Raw genomic sequence first — 17,251 nt, forward strand, 5'->3', positions numbered from 1 at the left:
AGAAGGGTATCCCTTCCAGGGTGATTCCTACTATGTTAAGGGCTAGAAAGGAAGTTACCTCTAATTACTATCATCGCATATGGAAGGCATATGTCGCTTGGTGTGAACGCAAGGGTGCGCCACCGTCAGAATTCAACTTAGCCAGGCTGCTTCTTTTTCTACAGGCTGGTTTATCAGCAGGTCTTCGTCTGGGATCTTTAAAAGTTCAAGTATCAGCTTTGTTGATTTTCTTTCAAAAGGGACTAGCATTATTACTGCATGTCCAGACTTTTCTACAAGGGGTTGTCAGATTACAACCTCCGTTTGTACCTCCTACAGCCCCATGGGATTTGGATTTGGTCCTCTCTTTTCACCAATCTTCCCTATTTGAACCTTTACAAACAGTGGAATTAAAATTTTTATCATGGAAAGTGGTTCTCCTGTTGGCGCTCGCCCCTGTTAGGCGTGTGTCTGAGCTAGTGGAGCTTTCTTGTCATCCGCCTTACCTAATTTTTCATGAGGATAGGGCTGAGCAACGTACGCAGTTATCCTTTTTGCCTAAGGTAGTGTCGGCGTTTCACATCAACCAACCGATAGTAGTTCCGGTGTTTAAAGAGGATTATTCGGCTTCCAGATCCCTAGATGTTGTCTGGGCTCTTCGGATTTATGTTGATAGGACAGCTTCCCTCCGAAAGTCGGATACGCTGTTTGTTCGATACGATATGATATGGCGCGGCCAGGCTGGCCGGCTTCTAAGGCTACTGTTTCTAGATGGATTCGTCTGACAATCAGACAAGCTTATCTGGCTGCTTCAAAGCAACCACCTACTTCAATCAAAGCGCATTCTACGCACTCAGTGGCTCCTTTGTGGGCGGCTGCCCGCTGGGTTTACCGTTAAATCCCTTTCTCCGATTCCACAGGGGACACTGGATGCCCACCCGGCGCTGTTCCACCTGCATTTGTTATTGTTCTACCAGGTTTGGACAGTCAGTTTTTTCTTCAAGGTCTGCTTGATTTGTTTTGCTTATTTGCTTGTTGTTTAGGTATGTTCTAGGTCTCTTCTCCTCTGTTATTCCAGCTCTCCTCGGGCACAGTTTATTTAGACTGACCTGTAGGGGTGTATAGAGGGGGAGGAGCTAGCTACTATTCAAATTTATTAAAGTGCCAGCTCCCGGTTATCCCACATCTATACCCCTACTGTACTGAGACTCCAGTGTCCCCTGTGGAATCGGCGAAAGGAATTAACGGTAAGTATCAAAATCCTGTTTTTCCCTGCTTGCTATTCTATGTTTTGTGTCCAATGTCCTGACTCCTAATGGTGTTAATCCATCTAAAAACTTGATTTTGAATGGAGTTAAGCTGGCCATACACCTGACCAACTTTCCTCCAACCATCCAACTAGTTGGTTGGTTGGAATGAAAGTCCAGTAATGTATGGGAGCAAATGACAATCAGCCATTTGCTCCCAAATACGGGAAAACAGACAAAAGCTGTTGTTCGAATAAGTTTTTTAATCAAACAGATTTAACCAACTTGTCTAAATGACCTTTTTTCTGTTTTCTGGTGTTTGGTAGCAAATTGCTGATTGTCATTTGCTCCCATGCATTACTGGATTTTCATTCCATCCAATTAACCAGTTAGATGGTTGGAGAAAAGTTGGTCTGGTGTATGGCCAGCTTAATCCGCTTGCCAGTTCCCAGACTTCTGCCAAAGGCAGGAGCTGGACAAATCGGGGCCTTCCTTGCTAAGTGGGGGTTAGGCTAATGACTATTTCATTGATATAACTCTTCAATGACATACGTCATAAAGATAATCTGGGTGCACTATGGTGGTGCTAAGTGCAGCTTTACATGTATCACCATGAAATGAAAACGTGTGTATCAGGAAATACAGTATAAAAGAGTGAGAATGAGAATTATCTTTGTTAAACTAAATCTATAAAGAGTATTTTTCTTTCTTCTGTTAAGGCACAATCCTTGATCATTTGGTGGGAGAGGATTTAATAGCAGATTATCTCCTTTATACTCTTAATGAACATCAACAGTACAGGTGAGAGGGGCAAGGTTTGTGACATCACTATTGTATATGAAATGCACATACTCACAGACTGGTTATTTTATGACAGAATAAAGAATATCTCCACAATTTTGGGATTACTGTGTGGTGCACCTTAGTATCCTAGTGCACTCTGCAGTTAGATAATGTAAATGAGTTTATCCATTTGTCTGGGAGAGAGCATTTTGTTCAGCTTGCCATAGCTCTTCCTGGCATGCTTCCTTCAACGCACACAAGAAGAGTGCATTGTGGTACAGTGTCCTGTGAACCAAGTGTTTTTTCCCCTGATTTCCTGCTGTGCACGAAAGAAAGCTGCCTGGCAGAGTGCATAATACATACGTATCATTCATATACAGTTTTACCTTCTAAGCAGGTTCTTGTGGAATCCCATTTGTTGTGTTATTTTTCTAATTACAAATGCCTCAATTAGAGTTGTCCATAAAACAGCTGGCAGATCATATGAGCAAAAATACTTACACAGAATTGCAGTTGTACATGTACAGTTTGCGTTGAATGTTTGGTTCCACATCTATACTATACACAATTTATACTCCGACACTTCTGGTATGTCTCTCCTAGCGTCTCTCCATACCCTAAACTGTGATTCTGTCCAAATTTGGTACTCATGCGTAGTGCGGAAATGCAGTACTAGCCATTTGTGACCTAGTGATAGGTGCTCTATAAACAAATCAGCATATACCTAAACATATGCTAACATTTCCATGTATGTATAATAAAGAAGGCTTCATCTGAAGGTATTAAAAATAAAAAAAAAGACATTTATCAATTGACAAGAAAACTTGTATTTATCTAGTAGCAGAGAAAAGTGTGTATTTATAAAATGCAGTCTGGAGTAGGTGGAATTGAAAGAATTCTCCCAAAAAATCTTTAAGTCATAATATCTTAAACTGTCCTCAAGACCCTAAACAGTGCATGATTTCAAGGTCTCCTCACAGAATCACAAGTGAAATAATTAGCTCCACCTGGGGATCTTTTAAAATATGTCAGTGATTAATGACTACACCTGTGCTCCTGCTAGGCGACCTGGAATACATGACCTGTTTGGGGTCCTGAGAACCGAGTTTAAGAGCTACTGCTTTAAGATATACTCTGGAAAGAACTGACCTCATCAAGAAATAGAATTCTACCTGTGACAAACAAGTTGATTTTGAAGAACGATGTCCATGAAAAAGCTGTTAAGCTTTGCTTGGTATGGGTGGCTGCTTTTTTCTCCAAAATAACTAATGTTCTACCAGTCAAGGATGGATCTGCGAAGGCCCACCAACCCTTCACACACAGCCCTAGCTTATTCCTGCTTTGTTGTTATGTTATTACGTTGCTTGTAATGTTTTGTTTAACAAAACTTGGTGATATGTTATAACCGTTTCTCTTTCATTGATTAAATGTATTTAAATTACTACTGAGATTAAGATTAATTTGTGGCCACCCATTGTCGCCCCTGATGTGTATTGGGTAGCCTATCACTGATTTAGGATAAATAAGAAGACAGCAGCATCTAGTATAGTATTTATGAAAATAAATGTAAAAAAAAGTGTTAAATTAATTTCCCAGTGAAATGCAGACATATTAATAGAATGATATAAGATTGCGTATCTGTATAGGTCTTTCATTCTCATGGATGTTTCCTTGCTAGGCCAGCATCGTTCCTCCATAGTGTCTTAATTAAATAAAGTAAATGCAAATGTCTCCACAAATCTCCAACATGCGCAAAGACTGCTTCAAGTAAATTGCACACGTAAAACAAACACTGCATATCGGATTCAATTTGGTGGGTACTTATAAATAAACTTATAGCCCTTTTCCACCAAAATCCCGGGTATGACCCGGAGTTGGTACACAGAGTTCCTATCCGGATCAGACCCAGAATTTAGCCGGCGCCGACTCAGGATATTCCCGAGTTGGCGCCGCTCACACCGCAGTTGGGTCTGCATAGACCCGGCTTTCCAGGCGTGAAAGTGGACGCTTGGAGATGACGTCACCTCCAAGCGCCACTGAAGCCGGACCAATCAGCCGGCTAGCAGTGCACTCCAGGTCATCGTGACCCGGAGTGCGCTGTACTCAAAGCAGGGTTTCACGGGTTACACCGGTGTTAAACCCTGCTAGTTACCTGGGTTGGATTGCCGGGTCACTCGACCCGGCGATCCAACCCTCTCCCCTTTTACACCAGGGAGCTGCCCGGGTTAACCCTGCAATAACCAAGGTTTTCGCTCCGGTGTAAAAGGGGTATTAGTAAGTTAATGTCACATTCAGAAATAAATAGCTTGATCTTATCTAATTTCATACTAGAAATACAAGCTAATGGCACTTATCCGTGCCTCATGGGGTGAGTTCAAGAATTTTGTACTCCATGAAAACTCATATCCATCAAAAGATAAAAGTAATACTGCAAAGTGTAGCATATTTATACATCATTTTATTACACCCTAACATAAAACGCCATAATATGCTCGTATATATATAAAAATAGCTCATCTTGAGTAAGCGGTCCCGTTTCTCACAAAATAGCAGAGGGCAAGGGTCCTGCCAATGTGTCTTCCAGCGTGTTCTGTCCGTTTTCCTTTCTGGTGGATTACATTAGAGTGATCAAGTTATAGTTGTGGCCATATTTCTACCTACTTTAATCCTAAAATGCTATTTCCAGTGTTTGTCATATATATCCATTCCTCTACCGTGAAAGAGTTAAACTATTTTCAAATGATCTCCTATCACTTTAGTGTATGGTTACCAGGAGATGTGTGTGCTCATATTTTGCTTTGATTACATAATTGGTTTGGCAGCTATGGTTACCTTCAATAACAAGTCGGTTTTAATAGGTTCAATTATGATGATTATAATGCAAATGTTTGAACAGACTATTTCTAGGTGGAGAGATGTACCCATATGGATGTTTCATTGTATGTCTATGAGATTATATTTTTAGTTTGTGATTGGATATTTGAACTTAGGGCCTGATTCAGAGGCGCTCGCTATTTGCGAGCGCTCGCTCTGAATCAGGGTGTATTTTATTGTTAAAAAATCCCCTCCAGGCCGCTCGCATAGCTGTTGGTGACCACCCACAGCTTGTGCGGGCGGCCTGGCGATGGTCGCGATTACCGCGACCATCGGGCTTGCGACGAGACCTTTGTGGTGGGGTCTCGTCCACCGCAAGCCCCAGTGAATTTTCTGCTCTAATAGATATCAGTAGTGCCGTCCACAAACGGCAGGCGTTCCTTTGGGAACGCCCGCGTTTGTGCAGCCACCCCCCCCCCCCCCCCCGGCCCACCTACAAAGCGGGGCAAGCTTTCGATCAACATCGACAGCAGCCCCGTTTTGCTGCGAGCCCTGCACGTGCGCACTGCCCGACCATCGACCCGCAGCGCTCGCAAGCAGGTCTGAATCAGGCCCTTAGGCTTGGGTATTTAAACATGAGATGAACGCAGTGAAAATTAATGCTCTGCTGGGACTGCTGTATGTATTCCAGGTGCACCTGTTTGAAATTTCTTCAAAAGCCCTAATCTCCCTTCAATTTCCACTTCTGTGCCACTCATCACGCTTTGTGTATTGTGGTACTCTTCATCTGATGCCAGACTATGGGGAATGGAGTTTCTAAATCTTCTAAAAATTAAGTGGTGTTGACCTTAGCAACCAATCAGATTATAGCTATAATTTCTCTAATGCATTCTAGTAAATGATAGGCAGAATCTGATTGGTTGATACGGGCAGCACCACAAGTTTTCATTTTTAGAAGCATTAGGAGATTTATCCCTGAGTCTCTATTGAATACAATTTAACAAATTCTGTTTCTGTCCTTAATGCACTGTGAGTCGCTCCAAGGAGCAGGTCCTCATACAGTAGTTCCATCAAGTTCCTACAGTAGTGTACTCCCTTGAAATTTGGGACAGACTGACCTAAAAATGGAATCTCATTTCCAATGCTCTTAACCCTTGGACCATTCTGGGGAAGCCCAGTGTTTCCACCTGGCTTTGGTAAATCCATGTGAATTTCTGAGAATTCTCAAATCTCCCTTCCTAACGGATATTGCCCCCCTCCTTTTGTAGACTTTCAAAAGAAATACCTAAAGTGGGATTATTTCAGTATTTTAAGATATATTATTTGTTTATTACTTTGTATGGCTCAGACATCCCTCCAAAGTACTGCCGACCTCTATCTACTGCCTCTTGCTGGCAGCTGTTGCTTCTGACAAAGATCCAGACAAGGACCCCCTCAATCCTTCCTTCTGGAAGCCAATGGTTTCATCTTTTGTAAGCAATTGTGAAAATTCAGTTGCCTTTATGTTGGCTCGATTTCAACAGAGTTCCACCTGCCCCACATCTATTGAGATTGCCCGATAATAACCCCTCTGCTGAAAAGTACATCATCTTATCTCACAAATAACTCGAACTCCTGTACCCTATAGTCTTTCTTACTCTCTCCTCTCTCAACCCTCCCACAACACCCTAAAATATATATCAGTATTACAAGACAGCTGTGATTTCTACTTCATTTTATGATAATTATAATCTTTGTAATTTGCTATTTCACGGACAATGTTTTGTAACAAGAGAACCACTTAGGCAACTTGTGAGATATCTTAGCAACGTGATGTGTAATCAAAGCTGTATCTGTGAATGTGACTGACTGTGCTAGTGTCTATCAGGTATGTGGAACACTATGACCTGGACAGCCCCTGCTCAAACATAGAAACTCTTCTCAAGAAGATTGCTGTTAAACTGGGAAAAAGACAGACTGTGAAGGCCATAACTGGTGTTGGTAAGTACATACATATAACAGACAAGTCCTGTTTTTGACCCACATTAAACAGATATTTGAACATATAAATAAACATATGATTTATTAGAGGAGTTGTGAATGCCTTCTGTAGTTAGGTTTTTTATATATCTGCACAGAGCCTGATTCAGCAATAGCATTACGCACACAGTCTCACTGCGAAGATATACTAATGATTGCAATCGCAGTGCCATACGCAGCCTAACATAAGGACGCCCACCTTACCTTACACACATGCGTAATACTTAGCAAAACTGCGAAACCGTCAGTAACATTGAGTACAATCGGAGCCTCACGCACACTTGCACAAGGTCTGACCTTACTCAGGAATTACTAACCTCATCGCACGCAGTGAAAGCCCAAGCTGCGTATGGCATCGCAATGGCTAATTTATGCACACCCCTGTAACGGCGTTCAAACCTCACTGGCACGCCTGCATTTCACCGACCGCCCCCCTGTCACCACCCCCAAACTGTACTTCCTGTCAATCACTCTGCGATGGGTCTGCATAGTCACTGTTCGATCTCAGTGGAGTCTTCGCGCCCTGCGATGCATACGCATGCATAGAACACAACAATAGGCCAATTGCGTGCGTAATCACAGTTGCGATGGGTAATGAATCAGGCCCAGAGTTCAGATATGAGCCCTGTTCGGGGCAGGTATTTACATTTTCACTATTAAAGTATGAACAGTCCATGAATTAGCCAGTAAGCAAAACCTTTAGTAGGAAGTGATACCAAAAATCACCTTGAAAAATGGGAAAAAAAATGATAAACCATTATTTTTCAACTAAAACATTATTGTAATTAAATTTGGGGTGTCTAAACTAACGAAAAAGTAGATTTTTGCAGTAATTTGAGGTCTTTTTTTTTTACCTCAAAAACTTATGTGTAATTATTGGACTAAGGGCCTGATTCAGACCCACTCGCGAGCGGCTGTCCGCTCGCAAGTGGGTCGATGTTATGGACTGAGCATGCGCACGACGGAGGGAGCTCCGTCGTGCGCGTGCGCCAGACGCGACGAGCGAAGGAAAGTCCTTCGCTCGTTGTGTCCGATCAAAGGGGGCGTGCTGTCAATGTTGATTGACAGCACGCCCCCTTTGGTGGGCGTGCCGGGGGCGTGCCTCCCTGACGGGGGCGTTCCCACGGGAACGCCTCCCGTCAGAAGCCGGCCCACTGACATCACTAGTGATGTCAGTGGGAGTGATTTTGGCTCTGATAGAGCCAAAATCACTCCGGAGCTTGCGGTTGAAAACCTCAACCGCAGGCTCCGGCTCGCAAATTCGATGGTCGCGATGGTCTCGACCATCGCGACCATCACAATGCACGCTCGTATAGCCTGTGGGTGGTGACCCACAGCTATACGAGCGTCCAGGAGGACGCTCCATGAAAATGGAGCCCGGCCCTCATTCAGAGCGTGCGGCTCTGAATGAGGGCCTAAATAAGCTAATTAGAAACTTCCAATTGCCTAATTGGTCATTAGGGGAGGTGTCCAGGGGGTTCAGCACAATGTCCCCACATTTTACCCTTGAAATAAAGATTTTCCTTTCCATCTCTCACCCTCAGGGAGGTGCGAGTGAAAAGTTGCGAATTCAGTCTCACTGATCAGTGCGAGTTGCTAATTGGATTGCAAAATGAATTCGCTATGCGAATTCGAAGTGAAAATCGCATCTCGCAATTCGCTCCTAATAGGATTGACCCCAATATTTGTATACAGTATCTTGTCAGTTGTGACTTTATATAGGGAAGATCTGTATTCTGGTTTGCTGAGTATAGATATATCCTGAAATAATAAGTAAACCCTATCCCATTATCTACTGTGTAATTTGAAACTATAGATGGACCTTATCGATTTAATAGTTGCAATTATATAATTGAGTCAATAATTGTATATTTAATACAGGTTGAGTCTCCCATATTCAAAAACCTTGGGGACCAGGGGTATTTTGGATATCGGTAAATTTTCCATATTTTGGAATATTTGCATACCATAATAAAATATCTTTGGAATGGGACCCAAGTCTAACCACAGAATACTGTTTTATATAGACCTTATACACACAGCCTGCAGGTCATTTTATACAATATTTTAAAAAAATTTGTGCATCAAAAAAAGTGTGTACATGCATGAAATTAATTTGTGTTTCATATACACCTTATACACACAGTCTGAAGGTTATTTTATACTGTATCTTTATAATTGTGTGCTTTAAACAAAGTTTTGTGTACATTGAACCATCAGAAAGCAAAGGTTTCACTATCTCAGTAATGCTAAAAATATTCCGTATTTCGGAATATTTGGATATGGGAGACTCAACCTGTACTGCATTGCGGAAATCCACTTATTTTAGGTGGCTTACTCCGTCTCGCATATATAAAAAGGGAAAGAAAGTACTCTCTTTTTTGGATAGTAAAACTTAACTTTTAATGTTTTGTCATAAAAGAATCATAGGAAACGAAAAACTTAAATTATAAACATACAATAATGTACATACAATAATAACACAACGTTATATTAAAAAAGCGAACACTTGTATCATATCAAACAGCACATCACAGAGTGGTCAAGATCGATGTAAATAGATTTAATAATCCAAGGTACCAAAATACAAAATTTAAGGGGAACTACCCCTAATTGGTTCTGATACAGCTGTAGCCAAGGTGAAGTTTTAAGTCTGTATATACAGTGCCTTGCAAAAGTATTCACCCCCTTTGCATTTTTCATGTTTTGTTGCCTCACAACCTGGAATTAAAATGGATTGTTTGAAGGTGTGCATCATTTCATTCACACAACATGCCTACAACTGTGAAGTTGTGTTTTTTTATATTGTGAATCAAACAACATTTAGGACAACATAACATAAAACTTCAGCGTGCATAACTAAAGTCAGTACTTTGTCGAGCCACCTTTTGCGGCAATTACAGCTGCAGGTCGCTTTGGATAAGTCTCTACGAGCTTGCCACATCTTGCCCCTGGGATTTTTGCCCATTCCTCAAGGCAAAACTGCTCCAGCTCCTTCATGTTGGATGGTTTCCGCTTGTGAACAGCAATCTTCAAGTCTGACCACAGATTCTCAATTGGATTGAGATCGGGGCTTTGACTGGCCATTCCAAAACATTTAAATGTTTCCCCTTAAACCACCCGAGTGTTGCTTTAGCAGTATGCTTCGGGTCATTGTCCTGCTGGAAGGTGAACCTCCTCCCCAGTCTCAAATCACAGGCAGACTGAAACAGGTTTTGCTCAAGAATATCCCTGTATTTAGTACCATCCATCTTTCCCTCGACTCGAATCAGTTTCCCAGTATCTGCTGCTGAAAAACATCCCCACATCATGATACTGCAACCACCATGTTTCACTGTGGGGATGGTGTTCTTGGGGTGATGGGATGTGTTGGGTTTGTGCCAGACATAGCATTTTCTTTTGGGGCCGAAAAGTTCGATTTTTAGTCTCATCTGACCAGAGCACCTTCCATTTGGGGAGTCGCCCACATGCCTTTTGGCAAACTCAAATAGTGTCATCTTATTTTCATCACTAAGTAATGGCTTTTTTCTGGCCACTCTTCCATAAAGCCCAGCTCTATGTAGTGTACGGCTTATTGTGGTTACATGCACAGATAGACAAGTCTCTGCTGTGGAACTCTGCTTCTCCTTCAGGGTTACCTTTGGTCTTTGTGCTGCTTCTCTGATTAATGCCCTTGCCTGGTCTGTGAGTTTTGGTGGGCGGCCCTCTCTTGGCAGGTTTGTTGTGGTACCATGTTCTTTCCATTTGAAGATGATGGATTTGATGGTGCTCCAGGGGATCATCAAAGATTTGGATATTTTTTTTTTATAATCCAACCCAGAATTGTACTTCTCAACAACTTTGTCCATGACTTGTTTGGAGAGCTCCTTGGTCTTCATGGTGTGATGCCTCTTGCTTAGTGGTGTTGCAGCCTCTGGGGCCTTTCAGAAAAAGTGTTTATACTGACAGATCATGTGACACTTAGATTTCACACAGGTGGACTTCATTTCATTAATTATGTGACTTCTGAAGGTAATTGGTATTGGTTGCACCAGAACTTTTGAGGGGCTTCATAGCAAAGGGGGTGATTACATATGCACATGCCAATTTTCAGAATTTTATTTATAAAGATTTGGAATGAATGGGAGCCAGTGGAGGTCTTGTAGGAGAGGGGAAGCAGATGCAGAGTGTTTGGAGAGGAAGATGAGCAGAGCAGCAGCAGTGAGCATAGACTGGAGAGGAGAGAGGTTACAGTAGTCCAATCTGTAGATGACCAGTGAGTGTATGAGGGTTTTAGTGACATCCTGGGTGAGAGAGGGGTCTAATCTTGGAAATATTTTTAAGATGCAAACTACAGGACTGCGATAGATTTTGGATATGTGGTTTGAAGGAGTCCAGAATAACTCCAAGACATCGCACTTTGGGGTTAGAGGAGATAGTTGTGCCATCAATTGATAAAGAAATGTTGGTAAGTGTGGTTATGTTGGAGGGTGGGAAAATGATCAGCTCAGTCTTGGACATATTAAGTTTAAAAAATCGCTGGGACATCCAGGAAGGGATAGCAGACAGACAGTTGGAGATACGAGTGAGGAGAGAGGTCAGGGGAGGAAAGGTAGATTTGAGTATCATCAGCATAGAGATGGTAATGGAGGTCAAAAGAGCTGATGAGTTTACCTAGTGAGGACGTATAGAGTGAGAATAGGAGAGTTCCGAAAACAGAACCTTGGGGAACACCTACTGTAAGAGGCTGTAGGGGAAAGAGGAGTCATGAGAGGAGACAGAAGGATCGGTCAGGGAGGTAGGAGGATAGCCAGGAGAGGGCAGTGTCACGTAGACCAAGGGAAAGAAGGATTTGCAGCCGGAGAGGGTGGTCCAAAGTGTTGAAAGCAGCAGAGAGGTCGGGGAGAATGAGCAGGGAGTAGTGACCCTTGGATTTGGCAGCAAGGAGGTCATTGCTGACTTTTATGAGGGCAGTTTCAATGGAGTGGAGAGAACGGAAGCTAGACTGAAAATGGTCAAAGAGGGAGTGGGACAAAGTCATACAGTTGCCAGTTGTCCTCTTATATGCATACTTGCACACATACGGTCACACGAGCATGCTTACACACAGCATATAATGGGTGGTAATTCAGCCTCCAGGTATGCTGACAGTGGGCGTCCTTGCATGTACAGACGCACGGATGTACACAAGGGAAGGGCTTTGTAGTGGCATTAGCATGAAGACCGTCGCAACTGCAGCAAAAGAAGCAGCCACATCCTCGTCCTACTCAGAATCGGCCCCAAATTGAGCAACAAGTTGAACTTGTCACTGCGAAGGCATGCAGTTTGTGGGTTGTACTTATGGGCCTGATTCAGAGGTGGGAACAGAAGCGCAGGCAGCAGCGTGTATTGGCGATTCCATGTCTGTGACTTTACGCAAATGCTGCTTTAAGCTCCTTCCTTTGTGTACATCTGTGCGTCCATATGTGCAAGAACTGAGACGCCCACTGTCAGCGTCTGTACACGCAGTAATACTTCAGACACCACTATCGGACGCACCATCGCAGGTGCAATAATCCGGCTGACTATGGCCTCCTATGATTGCAGCTGTGCGTCTGTGCACGCAGTCACTTTCACTCACACTCCCATTAAACAGACCATTTTTACGTGCATTACTAGCCAACGCCCTGAACTTCTCCACACCATATCTGATCCGTACGTCAGCGTTGCATTCGCCATAGTGCTTTTGTGTGTACGCTCTATGTAACGCATGTACCATACCAATTCTGGTGTTTTCGCGCATGGACAGTTGCAAAAAATCGCTCAACTACATCGGCATTGTGCGCGTCTCTAAATCAGGCCCAATATGAGACTGTAACCTCTGCACTCACTCGCCCTTCCCAGTGAGAGGCTAACGGAAAACGCTTTTACCTATCCCCCACTGGTCCTACTGACCAGCCGGCTCCCCCTGTAGCTGTTATGCCAGAACGTAAAAATAAATGAATAAAAAGTGTGGGAGGAGGGACTTTTAAGTTCCCCTGTCCTCCCCAACCCCACCACCTAGATAGATGGGGGCACCGTAGTTTGAAAGAGAGTAGTCCCACATAAAAGCTAATATCTTGTAATCACACTCATCATCGTACATTAACCCACTACACTACAGAAAAATAATGTGGTCCTGTCATTTAGGAAAACCTTTCCCAACCTGACTACAAGATGCGTCTTTAAAAAAATATATGTTGAGGCCCCTTGGTACTTATTGCTTTGTCATCATCCGGAAAAATTGTGTGTGAGTACCACATAAAAAACAAAATTCAGTGATATTATTCAAATGTGACGAGCGCAAATGTGAAAAAATGACCACATCACAATGGTGAGAGAACCCTCAGCTGCAAAATGGTTGATAGAGTAGTGTGATGTAATACATGTTTTATTATGAAGTCACAAGCTATCATTTCTGTCTGGCAACAGCGGTTTCAAATGGCAGTTGGTGCTTTATATAAAAGTGTATTGCACATGTGTGCCTTCTATGTGAGAACCAGCATACAGATCTGTACGTACAATACATCTACTACATATTGTAACATTAAAATAAATTATTTAAATAAATGGCAACTTAGGGCCATATTCAATTAGAGGCGAAAAGCCTTTTTCGCCTGCTTTTTTGAGAAAATGTTGCCTAAAAAAATGTCGCCAAATTCAATTCCAGGACAATTTTGCCTAAGCAGCAACTTGAATTCTCCAAAAAAAGATTCTCCAAGCAGTAGCTGGTGAAAAGAAATGCAAAATCTTTATTTTGGGTGCAAACGTGGAGAAACGACTCAGAACCCTTGGGACAGCCCTCCAAAGGACAAATCTGCAAAAAAAAAAAAAACCAAAAACCTAAGCACACCCCAAAAAAGACATGTAATTTTTACGGTAAAAATGGAAAAAGTGGGGGTCAAGCATAAAAACTAGCAAAATAGGCTTCTTGGAGGGCTGCAAGGATGGGTCAGGTGTTTTTGGGATTGCAGGTGCATGCAGCAGGTGGATTTTATTACGTTTTTTAAAAGTTCACTTTAGATAAATATGCTAGCACCCATTTTCAAGTACCCCAAATTTGTCAGGACTACTTATTTTCACCAAAAAATACTGCTTAATGCTATTCTTCACCACTTTTACAAAGATGCTAATAGCAAGCAATTTACACAATTTAAGTATGCAAAGTAGTTTTATTAGTGCTATTAGTACACATCTATATTGATTCCCTATGTTAATGTATCTTTTTCTGGGGTACAGACTGATTTCCCAAATTCTTTCAGTACTTTTCGCCTGTTCCGCATTCGCCTAATTACGTTTTCGCCTGTTTTGCAATTGAATTAGGCGAAAAGCGGGGACGCCCATGGAATGATTTTGCCTCTTAGGCGAATGAGGCGAAAAGTCAGACAGGCGAAAATGTTCCGACTTTTCGTATCTAATTGAATATCTCTTAGTCCCTGCCTAAAGCCTTATCCAGCACCAGTGTTCTCCATGCTGTAAACCAGTTATATCCTGTACAGTCCAGAGCTGATTCCTGTATGGGAAATCACACATGCCCAAAGAGGTGTGTGTGACCACTGCCAATGCCCAGAGCTTGTTCTGTGATGTCATGATGTCACTTTTATTGGAGGCAGGGAGTTCTGTCCACGTGGTGCCTCTAGGTCATGCTATGGCACTGTACACGCAGGCAACCAGACCCACCACGAGAGTTATCATGGCTAATTCAGGATTTCAGGAGAGGGTTATTCAGCATAGTTTGTTTTTAACTATACATATTATTACACGGGAATTTTACAGTACCTACAAGCACTTATATATATCGTTTACTTTGAAGGCATGACACACATTCACACGCGGTGTGAATGGGTCTAAACTAGAGTGTTACTGGGTAAATGAGAGCATGCTGCTTGTTGAAGGGGTGATTGTGTGGTGTGAATAATTTATTGATTTCTAAAATATTGCAAAATAAGGGGTGCTTGTTTGATTTTGAGGGTAGTTTAAGAGGTATACTATCGGGAAACCGGCAGCCGGCTTCCCGACTGTCATATCCCGGCGAGGGTGAAATGCCGGGGGTCTATATCTAGACGCCTGTCATTTCCCCGACGCCGCGAGCGGACAGCCGCGGGGGGGGGGGAGGGTTAGATTTAGGGCACCCGGGGGGGACTTAGGGCTAGGCACCCCCCGGGAAGGTTAGGGTTAGGCTAGTGGGAGGGTTAGGGTTAGGCACCCTTGGGGGGAACTTAGGTTAGGCACCCCCCCGGGGGACTTAGGTTTAGGCAGCGGGGAAGGAGGGGGTCAGGGTTAGGCACTTGGGGGGGAGGTTAGGGTTAGGCACCCCTAAGGAGGGTTAGGGGGTTAGGTTAGTTTATACTTACCTTAGGGACGATCAGGATTACCAGCGCTGTCGGGCTTCCGCTGCCGGGCTCTGCTGATCTGTCGGGCTTCCGCTGCCGGGCTCTGCTGATCTGTCGGGCTGCCGCTGCCGGGAATCGAACTGCCAGCCATGCGGCAGCCGGGATTCCATACCGATTCCGTTTAAGAAGGGCACCTCTGTTTTATGGGGGCTACATTTTTGCTTTATGTTTAGTGTTTATATAATTATATACCTGGCTGTGATTCAGATCATATTCTGTATATACTGTATCATGTTCGGTTGCTTGTTTTTATGTGTAACCCAAAACATTAACCAAACTTGACTTTTCTACATTGTATGTATGGGAAAAAGGGGAAGGAAGAAAAATGAGAGAAGGAAGATGCAATCTCTGTGACACATATGTGTTGTCCATCTTCATGCTACTGACAGTCAATACGTCGACCACATTATATCACCGGGACAATATCAAGACTGCTATAGTGTTATTTACAGCTTTATAATTTCACAATCATGTTATAAAGATATAATACAGACGTGGTTAGAATACCTTAAATAACATTACAACAGTGTCAGCATTGTCTCATCAAAATATAATTCTGTTAAAAGCAGGAAGATCACAAACTACTTCCCGGAATCTTTGAGCCACATAGTTTACATAAAAAAAAGTGATAGAAGAAAAAAAATTATTAATAATCAATATAAACCTGTATTTATCGGATTCATTATTTACCAACTATCTGCACTAAGGAAGCAATCGCAAATTCAGACACAATATGATTGAATTGGGGGAGGAGAGAGGAAAATAGCTCAGAAGAAAACAAATCTAAATTATTAAACGTAGAATGTTCCGGGCAACAACCTATTGCCAAGTAGAATACATGCTGTAGGCATAAATATATACTTTTTTTATTATTATTTATCAGATTTGTAAATACATGTTTACAATAAAAATTCTTGAAACCAGCACAAACCTTTTTAAAATTAGCTTAAATTTGCTCTACAATAAAGCACATAAAACAATACTGTATAATATATACTACAGTCTAAAGCAGGAAATGTAATCTGGCACAAAGTAATGGGCTATGAAAAAGTGGCAGTAAGTGGTACTTGGGTGATAGCTTGTTAGCGACAACTTAGAACTATGGAGGCAAATTCTGTTTTTTTAAATAATAAACATTTGTGCTGTTGTCACTTCCTACATCGATCAGAGAATCATAATTTAATTAATAATGTGACCGTTATACAAGCTTCCACCAATAGCTAGTATTGTTAGGTGTTTTTATGTGTGTGTAATAATTAATAAAATATGAGATTTTCAGTCTTATTAAAATGTTATAATTTGCCTGTTTAATATGCATCAACAGTGGTTTTATATTTGTGCCTTTCTATAGGAAATGTGAATATCACTGTGCCAAACTACTCTGCCGCTGCTTATGACTTCATTCGTACTTTCCGCAAAGGGAATCTTGGTAGAGTGACTTTGGACTGATGCTGTGCAAGTGGATTGATGGAGCATAAAGACCTGTGTTTGTGGCAGTGCAGTACGCTGCCTTTATCTGTGTGCCTACGTGGACATGTGACCTGTGCTATGGACAGGATGATGATGATTTGGCATGACTATACGTGCTACAGTGTATCTACAACAGTGCTTTCATATATAATGAATAAATGTTTATAAATAATATATAAAAAATGTTTATCTTCCAATTAAAAGGCCATAGTTAGTTTTTTTTACCCCTATTAGTATATCCGGGATTGTTGAAAATGAGGGACTCCCATTTCCATGTTGTACTTCACGTGTTCTAAACTAAAATGCTCATCGGCATTTGAGCCTTTTTTTTACAAACTAAATGTACAGTATGTCTGGATGAAAGCTTAGAGAACAAGCAAGAAAGAAGGCTGCAGCACACACCCTCAGGAACACTGGGGTACCATCCAGTACATGAGATCACTATGTAAAGGAGGAGAGTATGTGATCGCCTGCCCAGAATTATTTTCACTTGGAGAATAATTTCCTGTCTGTTCCTTATACCAGGGCTCAACAAATCCCGGGGGCCAG

The 17,251-nt window shown here is 42.2% G+C and overlaps 1 protein-coding gene across 2 annotated transcripts in view; it reads left to right on the forward strand.

Annotated features, from left to right (window-relative positions):
* The window catches only part of MTG1 (mitochondrial ribosome associated GTPase 1), a 46,881-nt gene extending 29,933 nt beyond the window's left edge, over positions 1-16,948 (forward strand). The window contains exons 9-11 of one of the 2 annotated variants that reach the window (XM_088474974.1): positions 1,946-2,027; positions 6,691-6,803; positions 16,584-16,948. In XM_088474974.1, the coding sequence (XP_088331100.1) occupies positions 1,946-2,027; positions 6,691-6,803; positions 16,584-16,681 (293 nt within the window). In that variant the 3' untranslated portion in view covers positions 16,682-16,948. The remainder of the gene's footprint in view (positions 1-1,945; positions 2,028-6,690; positions 6,804-16,583) is intronic. The other variant, XM_088474973.1, reaches the window with a different exon arrangement.
* Positions 16,949-17,251: the final 303 nt, after the last annotated feature.

This window comes from Taudactylus pleione, unplaced genomic scaffold (assembly GCF_031769625.1).
Source record: "Taudactylus pleione unplaced genomic scaffold, aTauple2 ptg000157l, whole genome shotgun sequence".
Taxonomy (NCBI): domain Eukaryota; kingdom Metazoa; phylum Chordata; class Amphibia; order Anura; family Myobatrachidae; genus Taudactylus; species Taudactylus pleione.